The sequence below is a fragment of the Pinus tabuliformis genome, chromosome J (genome assembly GCF_031772625.1).
Source record: "Pinus tabuliformis cultivar Carrire ecotype Pingquan chromosome J, CPIR1, whole genome shotgun sequence".
In the NCBI taxonomy this organism is placed as follows: domain Eukaryota; kingdom Viridiplantae; phylum Streptophyta; class Pinopsida; order Pinales; family Pinaceae; genus Pinus; species Pinus tabuliformis.
The window spans coordinates 933,220,809-933,244,092 of record NC_142295.1 but is presented as its reverse complement, the minus strand read 5'-3'; the positions used below and the strand labels follow the sequence as shown (position 1 = coordinate 933,244,092).

General features: G+C 32.3%; 1 protein-coding gene across 3 annotated transcripts in view; it reads left to right on the top strand.

The window, feature by feature from the left end:
• The window catches only part of LOC149229834 (cycloartenol synthase-like), a 403,955-nt gene that overhangs the window by 10,483 nt on the left and 370,188 nt on the right, over nt 1–23,284 (top strand). Inside the window, exon 1 of one of the 3 annotated variants that reach the window (XM_089378752.1) lies at nt 1,584–1,807. The exons of 1 other annotated variant lie outside the window; for it this stretch is intronic. In XM_089378752.1, the coding sequence (XP_089234878.1) occupies nt 1,604–1,807 (204 nt within the window). In that variant the 5' untranslated portion in view covers nt 1,584–1,603. Of the gene's footprint in view, nt 1–1,583; nt 1,808–23,284 lie in introns of those variants that run through there. One more of the 3 variants, XM_089378754.1, reaches the window with a different exon arrangement.

Here is a 23,284-nt window from a genome sequence, read left to right as displayed (position 1 = left end):
TGTCCTCCATAGATGGCTATAGGTTTAACCTTTGGCTTGAGAAACTATGACCCATGGGCATCTAAGCCATAAAAATCACTTGGGGATGACACTCAACCTAGGCCACACTAGTGACCTTCACATGACAGAGTGACTTAACATTACACCCCATTACCATTTATTCGATGCCCAGTGGACATTTAAATGATAACTTTTAATATAACATAAGCTTTAACCTTTTTTCTTAACATTTTAATAAAATGCAAATTTTATTTTCTAAAATAACTTTATATAAACTTTTTAAAATGAAAGTTAATCATAAAAATATTATAAAATTTAAGAAGTGTTTCCTCCAACTTCTTCTATCATTTAAACAAAATATTAAAACAAATTAATCATTTTTCTTAAAAATTATATAAATCTCAAAATTGATAGTAAGACCATAATTAGCATTATTGTCACTTATTTTTCAATTCTTATTAAAAATAAAATAGAGATTAGATAAACTCAATGTTATTTATATTTTTCTTTTATCTTTTTTTTTTCACAACTATGTATAATAAATAATTTTAATAAAAGAAAACTACTATTATTATTATTATTGTGATTAAATAAAATATCTTATTTTTATCAATGATGTAACATAATTATTATAAATATTAATCTTATATCTTTTGCTATAAAAAAGATTAACTTATATAAAATTAGCCTAGATTTGTTTATTTTATCAATAATGTACCATAATTATTATAAATATTGATCTTATATGTTTTGCTATAAGAAAGATTAACTTATATAAAATCAGCTTAGATCTGTTTTTATTCTAGCGCTATCAAGTGTTGAGAGTGATTATATCTCTCAAGGTCCAAACCTCTTATTTGAGTGCAAAATTTTAATAAAACTTTGCCACTCAAGAGATTTGATCCCTCTCAACTCTTGATAAATGGATCTACATTGGTTTAAAATATATATCTCTATACTTACTTAGAATGAAAGCATGAAAATACGAAGTACATTTCATGGATGGTAAACCATCCAAGCCTCAATATATATATATATATATATATATAGATGATTTTCTTTTATTTTTAAAATGTTTAGATAACATAATATACCATATTGGGTTGGAGAGTGTCTTTCAATCTAATCATATAATAAATTAAATAATTTAGATTCAACATTGGATAATATATTAGTCTAAATACATTTTAACTATAAATCTATCAAAAACCCAGAGGATCAAATCTCTTTTCACAAAATTCGATCCTCTCACATCTACCACAATTATTTAAAAATTTACTTCAATTGATTGTGATTCAACTACTCTGGGTTTTTACGTAAATCGAAACAAATTTTGAAGTACTCTCACTGGTTATTTTAATGAAAAGTACTCGTGACTTTGATAAGATCGAGTTGTTTCACGAAGACCGCAAATAATAAATCACTTCGCTGTCATAATTTGGCGATGGCAACCCGTGAAATCTTCGGCGTGAAAGCAAATTTGTATATATAGACGGAGGAAGAAGGCGCATACAGAGTTGAACTATCTCTGGTCACTCTGCATCAATATTTGTGTTGCAGAGAAGAAAATTGGAGGGCAGTAATATTCTTCTTCATCATCATCATGTGGAAGCTGAAGATCGGCGGTGACGCGACGAGCCCCTGGCCGTTGGAAACTTTGGACGATCACACAGGAAGACAGTACTGGGAATTTGATCCAGATGCGGGCACGCCTGAGGAACGCCTAGCTGTAGAAAATGCTCGTGCAGACTTTCATAAAAATAGGTTTCTCTACCGCCACAGTCGTGATCTTCTCCTCAGGTTCCAGGTACACATTTTCCCTCCCTACCTCTCTTTTAAGCTGGTTTCAAATCTTAAATTTACACCGGTTTAATAATTTTATAGGATAATATTAGCCCAATTACATTTTTCAGGATAGGAAAAACATAATTGTATTTATATAAAAAATATAAAAAGGTTAAAATGTACCTTCATTCGAGATATAGAAATATGTCTCAAAAATCTGAAGTGCAAGATCTGAAACTGCTCATAAGCAGAGCCATATTTTGAAAAGAAACATGATCAAGCCTTTATAAACCGCTGAGATAAGACATAAAAGAAACACTTTTGAGCCGAGATAAAACCAAGTCCATATAAATATACATTGGCCCAATTACATTGGTAATTAATATATAAAAAAATTTATTTTATTTTAATTACATTGGTTTTTTTTATCCATGCAATCAATCTGGTAAAAGCACTGCTTTTTATGTTTGATGTACTGCATTTTGTCGAGTACACTTAGGTATTTTTGGTTTTCAGGCAATTTTGCTTCACATTATTCCCAATCTGATTGTACAGCTAGGTTTTTTCTCCCATCTCAGTCTATACTCATGTATTTATATAATTATTGATTTTTAATATTATCAAGCTTTTTTCCTACTGTAGAACAAAATAAAAAATAAAAATAATTTATATTTAAATTTTAATTTAACTTTTAATTATTTATCCTATTTCCATTTGTTTTCTTTCTGCAACAGATCTTATGATATGCTCAATTTCTTTGAATTTTTAGTTTGATGTGAATGATATTCTTTGTGATTGAATGCTCCTGGACTGACTTGATGTCCAGGTGGCATCAGAGTGGAAAAAGTTCCATGCTATGATCTTTACATTCTGTCTTATCAATTGAGTCTAAAGATTGAGTCTTATCAGTTGAGCCTTTTTAGGTTAATTTTTCCGAGTTAATAATGATTAAACATTAAGATTGGACTTTCAAAACTGGACAATTTGTCAAATTTAACAGGTTTAATTATAATTATAATGTAAAGATATTTTGTATTTAATAATATAATAATTAATAAATAAATTTAACAAGTTCAAGAATTAAACAACATTAAAAAGTAAGATTATAGATTTTATATTATATTCAATATATTGTAATAAATAATTATTGGATATTGTTAAATATTAATTATTTTAGTTGAAATTGTAAAAAAATTATGAATATATATTTTTTATTTATAATTATAAATGTGTAGTATTATTAACTAATAAAATATTTTTTTTGGTATTTTTTTGGGTCAATTTTATCAAATCTAATAGAGTTGTTTACTACTGAGATTGTTAAGAATTATAAATTTTAGTTATTTAATTTGTCACGTTCCAATACTCTTAAGTTTTTAAAGATTTGAGAGAAACCCAACAATTCACAAGTAATTATTAGTAAATCTTTGGGCTTTACGATTTGTCCTCTCTGTAAATCAAATCACAAGGGAAATTTAAACCTTGAATCTCTGGGTCTTCACAGATTTCACATTATTTTAATTACCAATTAAACTACCCATAAATTTTAGATATTGAATTAAAATTATAACATTAAATTGTAAAATATATAGTGTTAAAATATAATATTAAGATTTTTATCTTTTTGACTCGATAAATTCCCAGAACTATGATCATCTAATAAGAATTTTCTTTCTTCTTTGGAAAGAAAATATCAAAAAATCTCAACTAATCTCTTAAATAAGTTTAATAAACTTTATTAATATTAATGAATATTGATTATCATGACCATATATAAAATAATATTAATTAGTTACTTATTTTTTTAACCATTTTTAATTTTATTGCAAATTTTAAAATATTTTTTAAAAATTAATAGTTATAATCAATTTCTAAAATATTCCCAATATCCACATTAGGGTTAGGAAAAACTCAGCCAACTTTCACAGGTCCATTGTGAAGAATAATGTGTCAACATCTCCAGAGTGATTTTTGTAATGCGTCAACATCTCCATGGAGAATTTTGTGTCGATGATTGTCGGTGCATACACACTCACGAAATTTTGGATTTATTCATAATCATACGTCACACTCAAACAGTCGTTTATTTATTTAAGATGTGTCACGTGATGATTGTCACTGCAGACAGAGACAATGAAATTTTGGATTATGGTCTTGAATAAATAAATGTTTCTTGAATAAATAAGATGTTTCTGTCCATGATTCTGGCTGCAGACCGAATCATGAAGTTTTGGATTTATTATTGCATGATATTTTAATAGGGTTTTAATCATAAGTTGGGCGGTTTATTTTTTAAATTTAATTCTTAAAATAATAATGGGTAATTAGTGGTGATTATTTGAGTGAGGTTTACTCAATTAAAAAATTTAAAAGGAAATTATGATTTGATTAAAATTTTGTAACATGAAATATATGATTTAGTAAAGATGGAGTTGTTTTAAAGCAGAAGAGTTTAGTAAAAATGAAGTTGTTTTAAAGTAGAAGGGTTTAGTAAAGATGGAGTTGTTTTAAAGTATAAGGGTTGATCAATTATTTACTTTTTTAACTTTATCACCCTAAGTTTACATGTTTTTTTACGCTGGTTAAATTTAAATGAAAAAAAAAAATTATATTCTCAACCACCCCAATTAAAACTCAAAATTTTCTCTTATTTTTATATATAACAATTATAAATGATAATTAATTTTTTTTATTTTATATTTTGTTTTATGTATATATTAATTAGAAATAGATTGTCTTTTTTTGGATGAGAATATTATATTAATTTAAAATCTATTTTTGATGGTTGCTTCTACAATAAATGAGTATAATGAATATTTTGAGACTCACTATGGTTTTTATTCTCAATATCTATTAGCACTATCTTAAAGGACACAAGGTTTTTGGAGGTGTAAATTCTCCAAAAAAAAAAAATAAGAAAGAAAGTAGCAGGCCTATTGTTGAGGAATAGTTGCCAATAAAGGAATATCATTTTAGGACTTTTACTTCCAAGCTTACACTTTTATTGGTGAGATCATTTATAGCATAATTGTTCATTCTCAACACATTAAATAAGCTAATCATAGAGAATCATAGTTTAAGATATTTCATTTGATGAATAATGACTTGCAACTTGCAATGCAAAGATCCACGAACAAGGTAATAGATAACAATCTTTGAATCTCGCACCACCACCAAATCTTCGATGTTTATTTCTTTAGCTGCTCCATACGCCTCTACCGCACTATTTTCACAATTACCTAACTTTAAGTGTACTCAATTTCAAATTTTCTATCGAAATTAAGCATAACCCTCCCCACCCTAGAAACACATTATCAAACATTAAGTATATTAAACATTTTTCCATATAAGAAAACTATCACAATTACCTAACCTCAAGTGTACTCAATTTAAATTTTTCTATTGAAATTAAGCATAATCATCCCCACCCTAGAAACAGATTATCAAACATTAATTACATTAAACATTTTTCTATATAAGAAAACTATAATACTGACATATGATTTTTAAATTTTATTTGAATATATAATATAAATCAATCAAAAAGTAAACATGTACTTATAGGATTTAAATTAAAATAATATTTATAGGATTTACTTTAAAATAGTCCAATACAAATTATAAAATTACAGGGAAGATTTGATCAATTTATGACACTAACATAATCTATGGAGAAAGAATTTTTAATATTTAGATTTTTTAAGAAATTTTATATATATTTTGTTTAGTCTAATTATATCAATATGAAAATTGTATACATAAACTTTAAAGAAAAAGGCAATCCAGGTATATTATTATAGAAATTGTAGAAACAAATTTTTTATAAAAAAAGCTATGGGTCAAAAAAAGGACATAGGTTTGTTATTGAGTTCCACATAAAATAATACAGTGAGCAATTCAAAATAACTAAAATTTTATAATAATTTGACATAGTTGACTAAAAACATAAAAGAGAACATATAGAATAAATCTAAGGAGACTAATATTGCTTCTTTGTATTGCTATTATTAAAAGACATAAAACAACCAACCCATTTAGTCACTACAGGAAATTTTAGCTTAAAAATGGTCTCCTAAAGAAAAATAAAAGAAATTAATAAAAAATGTCATGTAAACAATTTTTTAATATTACTTTAATTTTATATATGTTTCACAATATTTATTAGCACAAAATTTAATAATTTTTAAAATATTTTATCTCCAATTTTTTAATTTTTTAATTTTTTAACTTTTTATATTTAATTATTTTATATTTAACTATCTATTCTATATTTTTGGCGGGAGGTAATTTATCTTTTGAAATATGTTTTTTAATTATTTTATATTTAATTAAAATTGTCTATATTTAAATTTTATATTTAATTGTCTATTAATATTTTGTATTTAACTATTTTTTTGGTGTTTTTTTGGGGCATCGCTATTAATGTTAAATAGGCCAGCGTTTTTAATTTAAGTTTTTAACTAATATCAAGATTTACATTGTATTAATAACTTTTTCGATATTTTTATTCATATGGGTAAAGTAGGTAAATAATATTAATAAAAAATTCACAAATACGTAAATTAATAATAAAATATCTCACCTATACCCAAATTAATAATTAATTATTTCACAGATACCCAAATTAAACCATTTAAAATTATTTAGGACATGTACCTCTTTTTAAATTTAAAGGATTTTTATTGGTTTACATATTATGACATAGAAATTATGTGAAAATTTCATGAGCACTTTTAGGCTGAAATTTCCTCTAATCAGGCCATGGGGTCTAAAAAAATGGTATCTATATCATAGACTACCTTGTAAACCACCTCAAAAATTTTGTCCAAAATTTATAGTTTCTACATGACTACTCACTATTGATGTCCTCTCTCCTCTACCACCTAGATAATAAAGGCCTTGTTCAACCAAAAGAGTTCAATGAACTTGAAGATTTTTGTGTCTCTTGACGAAGAAAATTGTATGTTTGGCACCCACTTTGTATATTTTATCTCCACTTGAAAATTGGAGAGGTTCCTTCTGTTTTGATTGATATCTTATTCCATGGATGCTACATTGGTCTTGTTATCCTTGGAATATCAATGATGGTGTATTTCTACCGCTCTCATGATATTTGATTGAGCTCAGGTAATATGTTGGGTAGTTTTTTGAGAGAGATGGTTTTTAGCAGTGGGGTTGGAACTACGAGCTAGACATGGTCTGCTACATATAAGTAAACTATTTTTTATTGTTCTCTTCATTATTAAAAGTTTGCAATAATCAACGATAGCAAAAGGTAAGCTTTAGTTATGAGTACTAAAATAAGCAGAAACAAAAAAGAGTGAACTTAAGTGATAAAAAGGGATAATAGTTATGTAAAAAAACACAATAGATACAACATAACTCTCATTAGGACTTCCTTACTCCAAAAACCTAATATAATAGACCAAAATAATCAAGATTACAAATTAGTAAAAAAAAAATTAAGTCTTCCATCCAGGTATGCTTCATCATCGAACTCGAAGAAGTCACAAAATCCTTGTGACCATCAAAACTTATGATGTTACATGGTGGTGGTTTTATCATAACCGAAAAAAATCCGTAATATAAATGGGGTTGGTTTATCCATAAATGTCCTTATAATACCTCCATGCCTTGAATGAGACAACACGCTAAGGAGTTAGACAAACTTGTGTGCAACCACAACTTGGAATCATATATATCTTTTAGGTAAAACATCAAATAAGAAAAACTTATTTTTAATCTTAATGTGTTAGATACATAACCATTTTAATATATTTTTAATTGATAATTCATACTTTGATATATATTTTAGTTAATAATATATTGTTGTGTAAATCTTACCAAAACACTCATGTAATATTTTACTTTTATTTACCAAAACACTTATATAATATTTGACATGTATTTACTTGTACAATGAATTGATTACTATTATAATTTTTTAAATTTATATTATAAATGAAATTGATGTAATATATTATGAAATAAGTATGTGTTATTATTATATTTTATATTTATTTTTAATAAATATTAATTGAAAATTTCCAAAAAAATAAGTTTAGTTTAAGATTTAATTGGAATTGGAATGCATTTTATATCAAAATATGAATTTTATCTATCATGTCCAAGAAAACGATTTTTGAAGTTGATTGATTTGTATTAATGAAAATAATAATATATAACATGAAGAGGTGTGATTTTTGGGAATTCGTATTTCAAGGTTGCTTCGTATTCTAACTATTTATTTTCCTTTATTTACATATTTATAATTCGCTCACCTAATCCTCAAACCTTGAGGATTAGGTGTCTAACATTCTCCCCACTTAATTTAATGGGGTGTTTGTGAGTCCAAGCATCATTTTTAACCTTTCAAACTTTTCTCTTCCAAGTGCTTTGGGGAAGATGTCTACAATTTACTCATTTGTGAACAACTTCATAAGCGAATAGTCTTGACATATACATGGTATATCGAATCAAATGATACTTTATGTTGATATGTTTGGTTCGATCATGGAATTTTGGATCCTTGACCAATTTAATTGCAAAAGTATTATAAATCAGAAGGGGAGTAGAGTTCACTTCTTTCTCCTGCAAGTATTCAAGAATTTTCCTAAGCCACACAATCTCTATGGTTGCTTTTGCAGTTTCCACATATTCTATCTCTACTCTGGGATTCGCTAGATCTGATTCCTTGTGTGGCCTCCATGAGACAACTAATAATACAAGACTCATAACATATCCTGAAGTAGACTCTCCATTTTCATTATCTCCATCGAATTTTAATACATAATATCCAATCAATATGAAGTCATCCACCTGTGAATATTTGAGTCCAAATTCTTGAGTTCCTTTCAAGTACTTTAGAATTATTTTTACAGTAGAATAATATCCTTCACAATGCTTCTGCATAAACTTGGAAAGGATTCCAACAACAAATGAAATATCTGGTTTGGTAGTGGTGAGATACACAAGACTTCCCACAAGTTGTCTATATATAGTTGCATCCTCAAATACATTTCCTTCTTTAGATGTGAGCTTCATATTTTGTTCCAATGGAGTGGATAAAGGATTGCATTTATCCATGCCAAACTTGTTCAACAATTCTCCAAGGTACTTATTTTGAGAGAGGAATATATACCTTGGTTGTTGGGTCACTTCAGTGCCCAATGCCCAAGTAGTAGTGAAGGTGTCCCAAATATATCATCTCTTATCCTTTCCTCCACTATTTATTTATGGATATATATTTTCATTGTCAATTGTTATCAATAGGTTATCTACATATACCATAAGGTAGACAACAATTCTTTCTAACTTTATTGACAAATATAGTTGCATCATCATGTAAAGTGTTTGAAATTTAATTTTAGAAGATGTTCAATCAATTTTTCATACTAGGCTCATGGTGCTTGTTTTAGGCCATATAAGGATTTGATGAGTTTGCATACTTTTTGTTCCTATCCGTTCACAACAAAGACTTTTGGTTGAGACATGAAGACATTTTTTTCAAGTATTCATTCAAGAAAGTAGCCTTCACATCTATCCGATGGAATTTCCATCCATTCTAAGCTACCAAGGCAAAGAGAGTCTGAATGGTGACCCATTTTGTTGTGGGGGAAAAGGTATTTTCATAATTGACACCTTCTTCCTATGAAAATCCTTTTTCTAAGAGCCTTGTTGTATGCTTGTCAAGTGAGCCATATGGTTTATACGTATTCTTATAGATCCACTTACAACCAATTAGTTTTGTTCCATATAGATGTTCCACCAAATTCCATTTTCCATTCTTTATGAGATCATCATACTCCTTCTGCATTAGTTCTTTCATTCATCATGAGAAGAAACTTATTTAAAGGAATTTGGTTCAAAATTAGCAGACAAATCTAATTCACAATCATATGAAACATCCATATCATCAACTGAATCATAATCATCTACCTCTGTTTTGTCTAGTGAAACTTCTACTTCCTATCTTTCCAGCCTCATTAGGATGAACACTTTCAAGTGTTTTAGTGAGCCATTTTGGGGGACCATTCTAAGATGGTCCAAGTTTCTTTATTGATTGAGATGGGTTGCATCAATATTTATCCTTCCAATCCTCTCAATAATATCACTCAAAGGGTCTTCCTAATTTGAAGAAGTGATCAGAACTTCACGAGGGGGAGACAATGCTTCAAAAGAAGATTCCATATATTAATCCAAGATATGGACTCCCCCTTCAAGATGTGGAATCTCATTATCAAATTCATGATAAGTTTTTTCATTTTTGAATCTATCAAAACAATCAAGCTACTGCTCAAAAATATTTTTTGTATTGGAAGATTTAAGAAAAATCACATCTCTAGACAATATAAACTTCTTATTTACCCCATCATAGAGAGAATATGATTTGGTGGTATCTGAATACCCTAATAATATGCACTTTTGAATCCTTGTATCAAACTTGCTTCTTTGCTCCTTAGGAATCAAGGCATAACAGGTCAAACTAAAATTCCTGCGATGCCTTACCAAAGGAATGAGGCCATACCACATTCTTATTTATGAGAGTTGGAGATGGACATCTATTTTTGACATATATTGAACATAGAGTTGCGTCAACCCAAAACATCATCTTTACATTTTTGAAAAGCATCATTGAGTGAACCATATTTAAGATAGCCCTATTCATTCTTTCATCTACACCATTTTGTTGAGGATTTTATGGAACAATTGTTTGATGTTGAATCCCATGTTGGTGAAGATAGTTTTCAAATTCATTAGACGTATATTATTTTCCATTATTAGTACAAATTGATCCAATATTAGATTGTGCATCACTTTCAATCCATGCATGAAAATTTCTAAAAATTTCAAAATCTTATGATTTACTTTTCAACAAGTATACCCACTACATCCCAGTGTAATCATCAATAAAATTTATCATATATATATTTCCATTTGTAGAAGGAATAATCATAGGGCCACACAAATTAGAATGAATTATTGAAATATTTTTACATGTTATTGAAGCATAACCATGAAATAGTTGTTTCTTATGTTTTCGCAGGATACAAGCATAACAATGCTTTAGTTTCCTTGGAATAGTTGGAAAATTAGAAATTCCTTTCTTTTTCAAAAAACTACGACTATCATAGTTGAGATGTCCAAATATTTCATTCCATAACTAACTAGATGGAAATCTACCTTTATTGCAATATGAGAGGCATGTAGAGTTCTATGCATGAGTAGATATTCCTTGCAGCTTCAGTAGCATTTCTTCCTCTATTCCAGTCATGACAACTAAGTTGTCTAATGCTTTTCTTATCTCAACTTTGTCATTAAACGTATGAATGGACTGTCTTTGCTAGTGAACAAGGGACAATAGGTTTCTCCACATTTATGGAAGGTAGAGTACATCATGTAGAAGAAAATAATGAATTGCATGAAGTTGAGCCTGATGGTTCCAAGTCTAAATGGCTTAAGACTTGACTTGTCTGCAAAGTACACTACTCCATCTACATTGTCACTGAGGTCTTCAAAGAATCCTTTTCGAAAGTTCACAAGGCAGGTTGCACTTGTATCAAGAATCCATGCATATTCCCAAGAAGAAAATGAAGTATGAAACAAATATTCAGTTACTCCATTATTGCAATGGGAAACAATGTAATAAGCAAATTTAGGTGCTTTACCTTTTGTTGGATCTGGTGTTTTACCTTTGTCTTCTTTGCATTCTTCCTTGATTCTTTCCCAGGGGATTCTAAATCTAGATGTGTCTTGTCCATTTCTATCACAATGAATACAATGGAGATCAAACCTTTCTCCTTCATGGTGGTTAACCCCCCTTGCCTTTGCGATTCTTCCTTCCACATCCTCTCCTACCACCTCTCCATTTAAGATTATCTCATTATTGATTCTTCTTTTTCTATGTAAGGTACATTACTTCTTCATGGAATTTAGAAGTTGTCTTCCTCTTCCCAAAATATTTCTCTTGTCCTGCAAAATTATCCACAAGAGTGTCAAAAGTAATGTCCTTCATTTGGGCACTAGCTTGTAAGGATTTAAGATCGTGAGAGTATGTAGGATAGAGGACCTTAACAAAAGTTATGAGAGGAATGTCCATTTTAAATCTAGGGGATTCTACATCATGCATGATGGCTTTAATCTGTGAGGCTAGGGCCAGGGGGTCATTTTATTTCAAATCAAGGTTGAATAGTTTAATAATCAATTGAACCACTTCCAATTCTGAGTGTGAGTCATATAAATATTTCAACTTATTCAACACATCATAAGCATTTGTAATTGGAATAATATGATGGATCACCTATTCATTTACAAAAGTAGAAATTAGAACAAAGGGCTTGTTTTCCTTATTTCCCAAAAGGATAGCTCCTTATCTAATGTTGATTTAACAATTGCGTTGTGACCTTCTCCTTCACATATTCCTTTCCATAAGTCATTAAATATGAGAGTATGCCTAATCTATTTGGACCATCTTGGTAGTTCTCCTTTCCAGTGAGCACTACACCAGTAATGGAGATGAGAGAGCGCATCTTTACTAGTAGTTTTGAGTTTCTACAGTATTACCCAATGAACCTAAACACCACCAAAGTTTTAATAGCTGGAAGTAAAAAAATATTGAGGGAAAAGTGTATTAGGCACACATATTCCACCAGGATTAATGACCCTACTTCAACATTGTTTTCTAGTTAAATTCCATACAAATTTTAAATAGTGAATTCAATACTAATTAAAACATATTACTTATATTTCAAAGCACAAGTCACCATATCGGTCACGACTTCGACATACCATTCCAAATATGGCTGAAACTAGGATTTCACTATTTAAATTCAAATTAGAGTCAACGTAAGGTTGTATAACACTATGAACAGTGAACAAGAAATTAAAATACAAAGTAAAAGTGTAATACATTGGATACTAGGCCAATGCAGTTTGTTGGATACCAGTCCAACATAGTTTTTTCCATTGTCTTCAGATTAGATTGTCGACGTAGTTTGTTGGATTATTATAGAATTTTAATATTCAAGATAAGGGGTACCAATATTCACATGAGGATGGAAACACCAAAGATACAAGAAGATACAAAATGAGGATGTAGATGTCACTTTGATTTCTCACACCCATGTCCCCCTCGACCACCACAATCAATAAGGCCCCAATGATGTCGATGTTAGTCCCAGTGGTTCTTGCAGAGAAAAATAAATATTATCCTATAGGAAAATGAAGAGGAATTCTATGGTGAGGGCATTAAAACTATGGTCATGGAGAAAAATATTTGGCACTTGTCAGGAAACTTCGACATAACAAAACATTCATGCCAACTTCATTTACACTCAACAAAAATTGATTACAAAAAAACACATAACCATTCTAGCGTATGGGAGTTGTAATGCACAAAAAGTTGCAACCCACAGAGAAAACACATAATTGTTCTAGCATGCGGGAGTTGTAATGACCAAAGAGTATGCAAAGAGAAAACATATAACCATTCCAACATGCAAGAGTTGTAATGCATAGGGATCACACACAAAAAGTTGTAATGAACAAGAGTTCAAGGAATGAACTTCTCTGTCAAGCCAGATTATGAGAAAGATGAGAAAGAATGGTTGTAGACATTAGATATGGAAGAAATTAACATATGAGATAGATGGCAGAGGAGCTACTAAGTGGAAATATCTGAATTTGAGACCTATGGCTTTGATACCATGTCAGACCAAGGAAAATAACTCTTGAAGTTGATTGATTTTCATTAATGAAAATAATAATATATAACATGAATAGGTGTGACTTCGATATTTATATTCCAAGGTTTCTTCTTATTCTAACTCTTCACTTTCCTTTATTTACATATTTATAATTTTCTCACCCAATCCGTGAGGATTAGGTGTCTAATAATATCAAAGAAAATAATTTTTTTTCATTATTGTAGAATTTATTGATATTCATTTTAAACTTAGAATTAAACTTACATATATATTTTATTAAAACCATATGAAAATAATAGATTTATATTTTAGAATATGATCTTTTTTTAAAATACATGAACTAATGAATTTATTCTTAAATTTAAATTTTATAGTTGTTAAAGAGAATAATTTAGTTGTGTTGATGGTGCTGGACCCGCCAACATTCAGGTGACCTCCATGATATGAAGTCATGACTAAACCTCAAACTGTTTGGAGTAGAAGTCTTAGCAGTGAGTGGTAATGTAATGCCTTAATTGCGGTAGCGTGTAGAGATAAGTATGATAAGTTTGAGTGAGAGAAAGTGTGTGACCTTACAGAGAGTCAAGTGTGATGCATGGGGGTTCTAACACATGGAGGGGAAAAGGAAGTGTGCCCCTTAGAAGCCTGTAATGGTATGCATATTGAAAGGAACACATGATCGGAATGGCGTCACAAGCTAAAATTGGGAATAGTCCACAAATTAAAGTGATAGGTTAATCCAACAACACACATTCAACAAGATTCATACAATTGCATACAAAGTATTTCATAAGAAAATGCATAAGTATACATTCCACCAATGACACTTGGAATTTCACTTACAACATATTTACAAATAATATTACATTTTCCTCATGTACCCATATAAGACAAAATAGGCTAGAGACAGCCTAACCAAAAAAAACACTATGACTCCGAAGTTTGGGTAAATACAAACTTGGAAACCTCCACTTGTTGCTTTTCGGTCACATATTGATGCCAAGATTGTTATTGTGTGATGATGTCCCCAAACTTCTTGATGGTGTCTTTCTGATAGTGGACTTTTTCCTCCATAGCATCCAGGTATATGGTCTTGGAACCTGTATCTAACGCGTCCTGAAGCATGTGCAACATGGTGTTGACCATGACAGGACCACCAATGTACTTCTACATGTTATGTGCACTCAGCTCCAAGTCATCCCTAGTGGCCTATCGCCTTAGGGGCTCCATGTACCCATCGATCTATATCCAAAATTGGTTCTTGGGTCTAGCCTTGGTGAGGGAACTGATTGATGGGATCCTATGCATTCTCACCATGACATCCAAACTCTTGTAAAACCGTGCATATGAGGCTTGTATGTCTGACGAATGGGGTAAGCTGCTCATAGTTCTGGATCAACATCTGGACCTTTTCTTTCTCCAATTTTTCCTATGGCTTCATCTTCTTTGGAAAGTGAAGCGGGGCCCCTTTGTACCATATTTTCCATTCTTGCACATGGGTGACAACAGCATGTATGTTCCTGAGAGTTTGAGCAAAATATTTTCTCCACTGATGTAAGCCATGCACACAGATAACTTCTTTATGCACGGTGACAAATCCGTCATGGATCTTCGCATGGTAGTCTCAAGTGTTGATACTTTATCAAGTATCTCTTTCCTCATCTCTACCATTGCGGAAATTGCACTCTTCTCTCAAAGTTGTTTTACCTCTTGCCTAGCATCCTACAATTTCTTTGCCATTTTTGCATTCTCAGCCAACAGGAACTTAACATTTGAGCTTGTTTCTCCTGCATAGGCCAAGGTGGCATCGATAAGGGTATTTAGATTATTTATGATATATGACACTATCACTCTTTCCTTCATGAATGCAGGTGATGTGTGATCATCTGAGAAATGATTCCTCTATGCCTGTACAATCCTCTTCCACAACTCATCAAATGATAGATTGTACACATCCATGACAGGACCATCATCAAGGAGAACAACTTCTCCTTTCTCAATCAGGACTAGTTCTGACACTAGAGGTGGTGGAGACTGAGAGGCGACCTCTGGTGCTCACCGCGTAAGGTCAGTGTCTTATTTCTGTGGCTCCTGTTCCAACTCCATGTCTATCACTTCAATCAATTGCTTAGTCTATTGAGCAAGCTCCCAATCTTGCATCTGTTCACCCTCTTCTTCCGATGCCGACTGTTCTAACTCCTCAACCTGTATGGGTGATATTTGCTCTATCATCACGCCTTGCCTTTGTTCTTCTTCCTATTTTTGCTTCTCTTCTATTTCTCTCCTTCTCAACTCCTTTTCTTCCTTCAACTTCTTCTATGTCTCCTGCATCCTATGCTTTTCTCTCTTCCTTCTCTCTTCTCTCTTTATCTGTTGCTCCCTCTTTGCCTCCGCTACTAAAGTTGCTTTCTCCGTGATAGGATCTACCCTCATCTTGCAACTTTTCTCTTCCTTTGGGTTCTCAGCAATCTTCCTCTTTCCCTTGTTCTACACTGGATTGCTGCCTATTATTGTTGTTTTTGTCGCTTCTTGTCCCATTGTTATGTATATAGCATATTTCCAAGTTGTTGCTATACGGACTGGCTCGTGGAGTTTGGAGGCATTGTAATAGTACCTCCAAGGGTCCTCCTCGTGCTAGTGAAATGTCTTGTGGATCCATGGAAAGTACACTCTCGCACAGTGGTCCTTGCAAATATTATGAGGATCATACAGATTGAAGTCTTTGGTGCCAAACTCAAATCCTAATATCTCCTTAGCTTCGGCATCTGCATCCTTCAAGCTCTTAATCTCGTACAATTTGATCCACAAAGGAAGAGTGGGCCATGGTGCCTTCTTCTTCCTATGCAGTGTTGCTAACAACCTTGTGGAGAGGTGATATGAGACCTCTTGCATGACCAACTTGTCAGTGGCATACCTTGGTAGAACATGCAGAGGCTTCTCTCTTCCATACACTCTGATGAAGGTACCACCTGGTGAGGCATACCAATATACGATGTTTACTATTGCCTCCATTGCTTCTTGGGACATGCAAGGTGGATCCTGCTCAAAGATTAGCTTATACAACAAGATGATGAAATGGTCAGTTAGCTTTGCCATCACTCCTCGATAGTTGCAGTCGGAAAGAAACTTGAAATAAACATTGATGACAATCTCCTTAGGTGTCCATGTCTATCTCATGCTAGGAAACTATTGTTGGGCACAAATTTCATCAAGTATGCGGACATGTAGAATCCCACTTGCTCATTCTTAAGCGGATTCCCAGCGTTATTCACGTGGATCCTCAACTAATGAGCCAACAAGTCCGACTAGTTGAATGGATTCCCATCATTCACCAACTGGTCCAACACGACTACCCAACCTTCAGGGAAAGTTTATGTGTTCTCTTGACCATATATTCTGCATGCAAATATGATCAAGAACTAATAAGCCCTCTTGAGAGACTTTGTCTTGTAAACATGATTCGGTGTCTATCTGAACTTTGACGCCTCTTTCACCCAGCGCTTGTTGATACCTCTAGTATTAACGAAGTTATGGGTGGCATCGAAAAGTGTGTCCATGCACTTCACCGGCTGAGGTAAATGATACATCTGCTGAAATTTCTCTACCCTGAATGTCATAGTCTCTGGATATGTGTATGAGGCAATCCAGTTGATAAAATCCACACATGGGAAAAACGGGGTACCTGCATGCAACCTCGTATAATCATGACCGGTGGATGCTAAGGTACCTATTGATACTCTAAGTATTCCTTGAAGTCCTCTACAAAAGCATCCTTGATTTTCTGCCATGTTAATGTTGTACCCTTCTCAATGAACAATTGAGTGTCTGTATAAACCGGTAGATTAACTGACGTCTGCTAAACTGCTTCCCTAGTACTTCTCTTGATGGTTTCCTTTGATGCAGCTCTCTTTGAGGCCATGTTAATTGTGACTGCTAAAGATATGTTCAACAACTACTGTACCTGGATACAAAGAGGACACTCATAGCAGGAAAGTGTTATCTTAAAACCAAAAGAAACTTCAAGACAAGACCAAGTAACAAATCTGGCTAATGATGGGATAGACTGCACAATTCTAGTTCACAGAGGTCATTGGCTACCTGTTGGAACTGTGCATGACGCAGTCCCAACAGTCAGTGGGAAAGCTTGCTGACTAGAACTATGCAATGCAAAATTCAGTCTTGGGCCAAGGCCGTGATAGACTGCGCATTGCACAATCTCAGTGGCCAATCTCAAAGACTGGCTCCTAGAAATGCGTAGTGCACAATTGGAGCCAAGCAAGGCAGCCTCCGTGTAATTCCATAATCCAAGGTAGAGGCCTTGAGCTCCCATAATGTGCAGTGCATGCAAGGAAACACAAGATCCAGGCAAGGGGATCCCAAATCTGCCCACGGGGAGTGTGAAATCGAGAAGATCTGAAGGATGGTGTGATGTTGAGTGCATATTTGACTAAGTGAAGATGCATGCAAGTGAAACAAGTGTAGGAATCAATCAAATCAAAGGAAAATGAAGCATGTGAAGGGAGTCACCACAACGACGATCATTAGTGCAAAAATAGGGCAATGCATGCAACACTTAGAAAAGGAAATGAAAAAATTGAAACAACACTTCTACAAGCTAAAATAAGTTAAAAATCTAGCATTCGTTCAAAAAAACAAGTGAAACAACACTCTCAAAAGCTAAACAAGTAAAAGTGACAGAAAAAGTGGCAAAATACTAGAAAATAAAAACTTACCCGGAAAAGTGACGACGATCGCACCGAAGGTTCCTTGATTTCCTCAGGAATTCCATAGCTCCAAGATCAAATGTGAAAATGAGCTCTAGAAGTGTTGATTAAATAGATTTGGTCAATTTAGGGTTTATGACATGAAGGCCAAAAGTCAAGGAAAAAGCGACACTTGGCGACAATTTTCAAAATAACTCTAGTGCCTCCTTCGGGCTTCTAAAAATAGATCCCTACTTTTTAGGGATACTTTTCACTTTTTTTTTCTTTTTTTCTTTTTCAAGAAAAGTTTCCATGCATTTCCCGGAGAGATTGCGCAATTATGGGAGGAACTGAGAAACTCTATGGGTCATGCACTGGGTAACTTCTGAGCAGAAAGGCTTCTGTGCAATTTCTGGGCTGAGTGGCTCTGGATTGTCTCTCATGCTCTATGCAATTTCCCATCTAAAGGTTGGTTTTCAACTAGCACTACACAATTCTTGAGCTCAAGGCTCACTGTCAGCTTGGACTACGTAATTCTTGAGAGCAAGGTTGGTTGCCCTCAAGGATTGCGCGGTTCTTTAAGGCAAGCCTGAAACTAGATGGAAACCAAGTCAAGATATTGGCTTATAGGTTAGAAAATAAACCAAGTAAGCAAACACAAGACAAGATGCAAAGGATGAGGCTCAATCAAAGCACAAGTACCTGGATTAGTGCAAGATGAGTTGTTGTGATTTAGAAGGGAGGCTCCAAAACGAAGCATGGGAAAATTTTTGGAGGGTGGTTGTAGTCGCTACAACAAGTTCATATTAATGTAAAGGATTATTTTTATTCCCATGATTCCAAATATATTCAAAGGGAATGGGGTTAAAAATACATGGTGATTGACTTACGTGGACTAGTAAACTAAAGTTCCAACTCTCTTGTGAGGGTTTTGTGATCAACATATCATTTTTTTTACTCATTATTGAAAAAAAATGAATTATTGCAAGTTGAATTATAAGTGGATACAATATTTCCTTCTTTTATTAGGTCTCCATTAAATAAATTGTAAATAACCTTTGAGAAACATCAAAATGTAGCATAACTCTTTATGAATGTCATAATGTCTCATAAACCCTAGAAGAATTTAGCATGTGACATCATTAAGTGTTGTAATGTGCCATTGCATCGTTTTACTACATATCAATTATAGGAATGGTATATAACCTTTAAGGAACATTGCAATCCAGTATTACCCTAAAGGAATGTCACAATGTGACAAAAGGTAGTGAGTGTCACAATGCAATATATATTAGTTCAACACAAGTCAACCAAAATGAATATTGTATTGAAACATAACCATCTTGAAATATCTTGATCAATATCTTGATCCAACATAACCCTCAAGGAATATCAGAATGTAACCTAACCCTTGATGAATGTCACAATGCAATATAACCATTAAAAAATATATTAATTCAACACAAGTCAACCAAAATAAATATTGTATTGAAACACAACCATCTTGAAATATCTTGATCCAACATAACCCTCAAGGAATATCAGAATGTAACCTAACCCTTGATGAATGTCACAATGCAATATAACCATTAAAAAATATATTAATTCAACACAAGTCAACCAAAATGAATATTGTATTGAAACATAACGATTTTGAAATATCTTGATCCAACATAACCCTCAAGGAATATCAAAATGTAACCTAACCCTTGATGAATGTCACAATGTGGCATAACCATTAAAGAATATATTAATTTGATATAATAGAACCAAGTTGAGCATATCAACATGGAATAACAACTTAGGAACATCATAATGCAAAACAACCATTGGGGAAGATAGAAATTTGACATAATTAAACCAACCAAATTCAACTTTAGTCAACCAATATCAACCAAAGTCAACCATGAGCAATGATAGTGGGATGTTTTGGAATTTTCATGTCAATTAATACATAATGTTGCAATGTACCATTTCATTGAAACAAACTTCATAATGTCACAATGTGACATAATTTTGAATTCAAAATCATAATGTTACAATATGAGATAAGTTTGATATCAACCTTTGAACCAAAGTCAATCATGTCCAAATATAGTCGACCATGGGCAACATTCTCAATCATAGTCAAATCAACATAATTCAACTAAGATGAATGTCAAAATTATACATAAGCATTAAGAAATATCATAATCTAACATAACCAAACATAATGCAACATAATCATGAACAAAAATGTAGCATCTTAACATAATTCAAAAGAGGAATGTTGCAATGTGGTATATTGATTCGAGAATGATGTAATATGACATAATCCTTGAGAACATTGCAATGTAACATAAACATTGAGGAATGTAACATTTTGGCATAAGTTAAACGAGATGAACAATGTTATGTGAAATCACTTTAGGAAAGTCACAATGTGATACTACCCAAAGAAGAATGTTTCAATGTGACAATACTTGAGAAATGCCACAATGCCACGTAACCCTTTCTAGGCATTTCAAAGTAACATAATCATTGAGGAACATAATAATTGAGGGTAAGTCAATTAAGATGAACGTTGCAATATTATGTAACAATCTAAAAATGCCATAATACAACATTTCCCTTGTGGGACATCATAATGTGATGATATTGAATCATTATTACAAAATTTTGTGACAGTGTGACATTTTAAATTTAACTTCTTAATGTCAAAATGTGACATAATTTTGAATTCAACATCTTAGCCAAAGGCTATCACTTTCAGCTATAGTCAATGATGTTAAACCATATTCAACATAGTCAACCATTGATCTGGATTGGATCACTAGATAATTTGTCATCCATCTCGATGATTTTAGAGTGGAATAATTGAAGGAATTAGCTTATAGGATAAATTTTGTTAGGGAGGCGTAGTTTCGAGAATTGGGGCCTAAAAAATTTCAAGGCTAGTTTGAGGTCTAAAATGACATTTTTTTAAGCTAAAAATTTCCCTCTTAACCTCCATACCCCACAATTATATTCTACACTCAAATAATTTTCCATTGATATAAGAAGTATGTCAATTGAAGTTTAGATGCAAAAGTTATGCCTCCTAGAAGTTAACCTATCATGATTGAACACCAAAATTCGAAAGGATGCCACGTTAGCCCCCGTCATTCATGGAAAAGGGGCTATCCATGTGAATACTATGAATAAGACTTTAGAAGGGTTGAATTTGTAACTCTGGTTGAGAGTTGAAGGAGTATAACTTAAACTCTAGTTGACTATTAGGTTTTGTTATAATCGGGCCACTACGAGGAAGAGGTGTTCCATTCATTTTTTTTGTATATTTTTCCATAGTAGAGAAAGAAAACTAGGGAGTGTGAGTGAGAGAGAATAATGGAGTGGGTCTGTGTTTTGTATCATCCCATGAGCCACAAGTCTCAGGAAACTCCATAGAAAGTTCCTTCTCCTTTGTACTTGCATTATTTCCATTCCAGTCAAAATAAAGCAGAGAAACCTCACCTTCAAGCTAGGTTTTATCTCAAAAGGGTTTCCTAGAGCATATATTAATATGCATTGTGATTGTTTTATGTTTGTATTTCACTAGTCTCTATTTTCTACATTTTATTTATTGTATGAATAACCAACACAATTATTAATAACAGATCTTGATTCTAAATGAATTGACTCTTCATAATATAGTTTTTTGTTTACTTTAATATATTTTTTGTGACAACACTTTTAGTGGAGTATACACAATAGTTTATAGATCAACAATAGTAAAATAATTGACAAAACACAACCAAAATGAATGTTGCAATCAACCAAAACCATTGAGTAATATCACAATACAATGTTATCCTTGAGAAACATCACATATGACATAACAATTCAGGAACATAACAAGTAAACGTAAGTCAACCAACGAAAGTTAATCAAAGTTGGCCTTAGTGGAATGTTGTAGTGACATGTTCTTAAATCTTTAGGTTATAATCATGTCACATTGCAATGTGAAATTTCTTTGAATCCAACCTCTTAATGTGACATCATTTTAAATTCAACCTCTTAATGTGATATAATTTTGAATTCAACCTCTTAACATAAAATGTGACATAATTTAGAGAGTTTTTAACCAAGAGGTACATTACAATGTGACATAATTATTCAGGCACATCGTAACGTAGCAATACCCTTTAAGGGACAATGCAATGAAAAAACCCTTAAGGAATGTCACAATGTTGCATAACTATTACGAACCTTGCACCTTAAAATGGTAAGAAACCAATAGTTAATGTTTTGAAACTTGTTCCTTAAAAATAATATGAAACTAATAATTACAGTCTCTTTGAGGGGGGGACCTCCTTTTACAATGAATACAACGTACAAGACAATATTTGATTATTCTAAGACTATGTCTCCTTAGTGTGTGTGTGTGTGCATATGCACACACACACACACACACATATACTAGAGATAAGGGGTACAATTATAATAAAATGGGACCATGAAGAGTTGTATCCTACATAACATTATAATAATAGAAATGTAATCACTCGATATTTATGGCTTAATAAGGGGTTTTAGGCTTAACATTGGCCTTATATAGGGATTAACATTTCCTTCCACTTCAAACAAGTGTTTTCCTAAACATTTGACTGATTTCCAGTGATTCTGCAAGAATAAGTCATCTTCCCATGTCATCTCTTCCACTAGTAGGTTCTTTTGTTTGATGATGTACTCCATAATTTCTAGGTTACTCCATTGTTTAATCCTTGTTTCAAGGATTGTTTCTACTTCCCGGCTACAAATGAATAGCATCGTCATGATCGCAATTAGGTGGAAGACCCTTACGCAGTAATCCAAATACCTTGGGATGATCTTTGACAACTTTATGGAGATCCCTTGACATAGATGATATTGAATTTTGAGAATTTAGTGAACTTAATTATTCCATTACACCCTAGTGCCCCTTTTGAGTAATTTTTTCATTCCATTAGATTTTATCACTTAAATGGGGTTTCCCTTGGATACCTATAAGGTCAATTTCATTTCCTTCTGAGATAAATCTTATCAAGAGATATTGAAAATTAAATGGAATTGTTCCCAATTATTGGAACCATT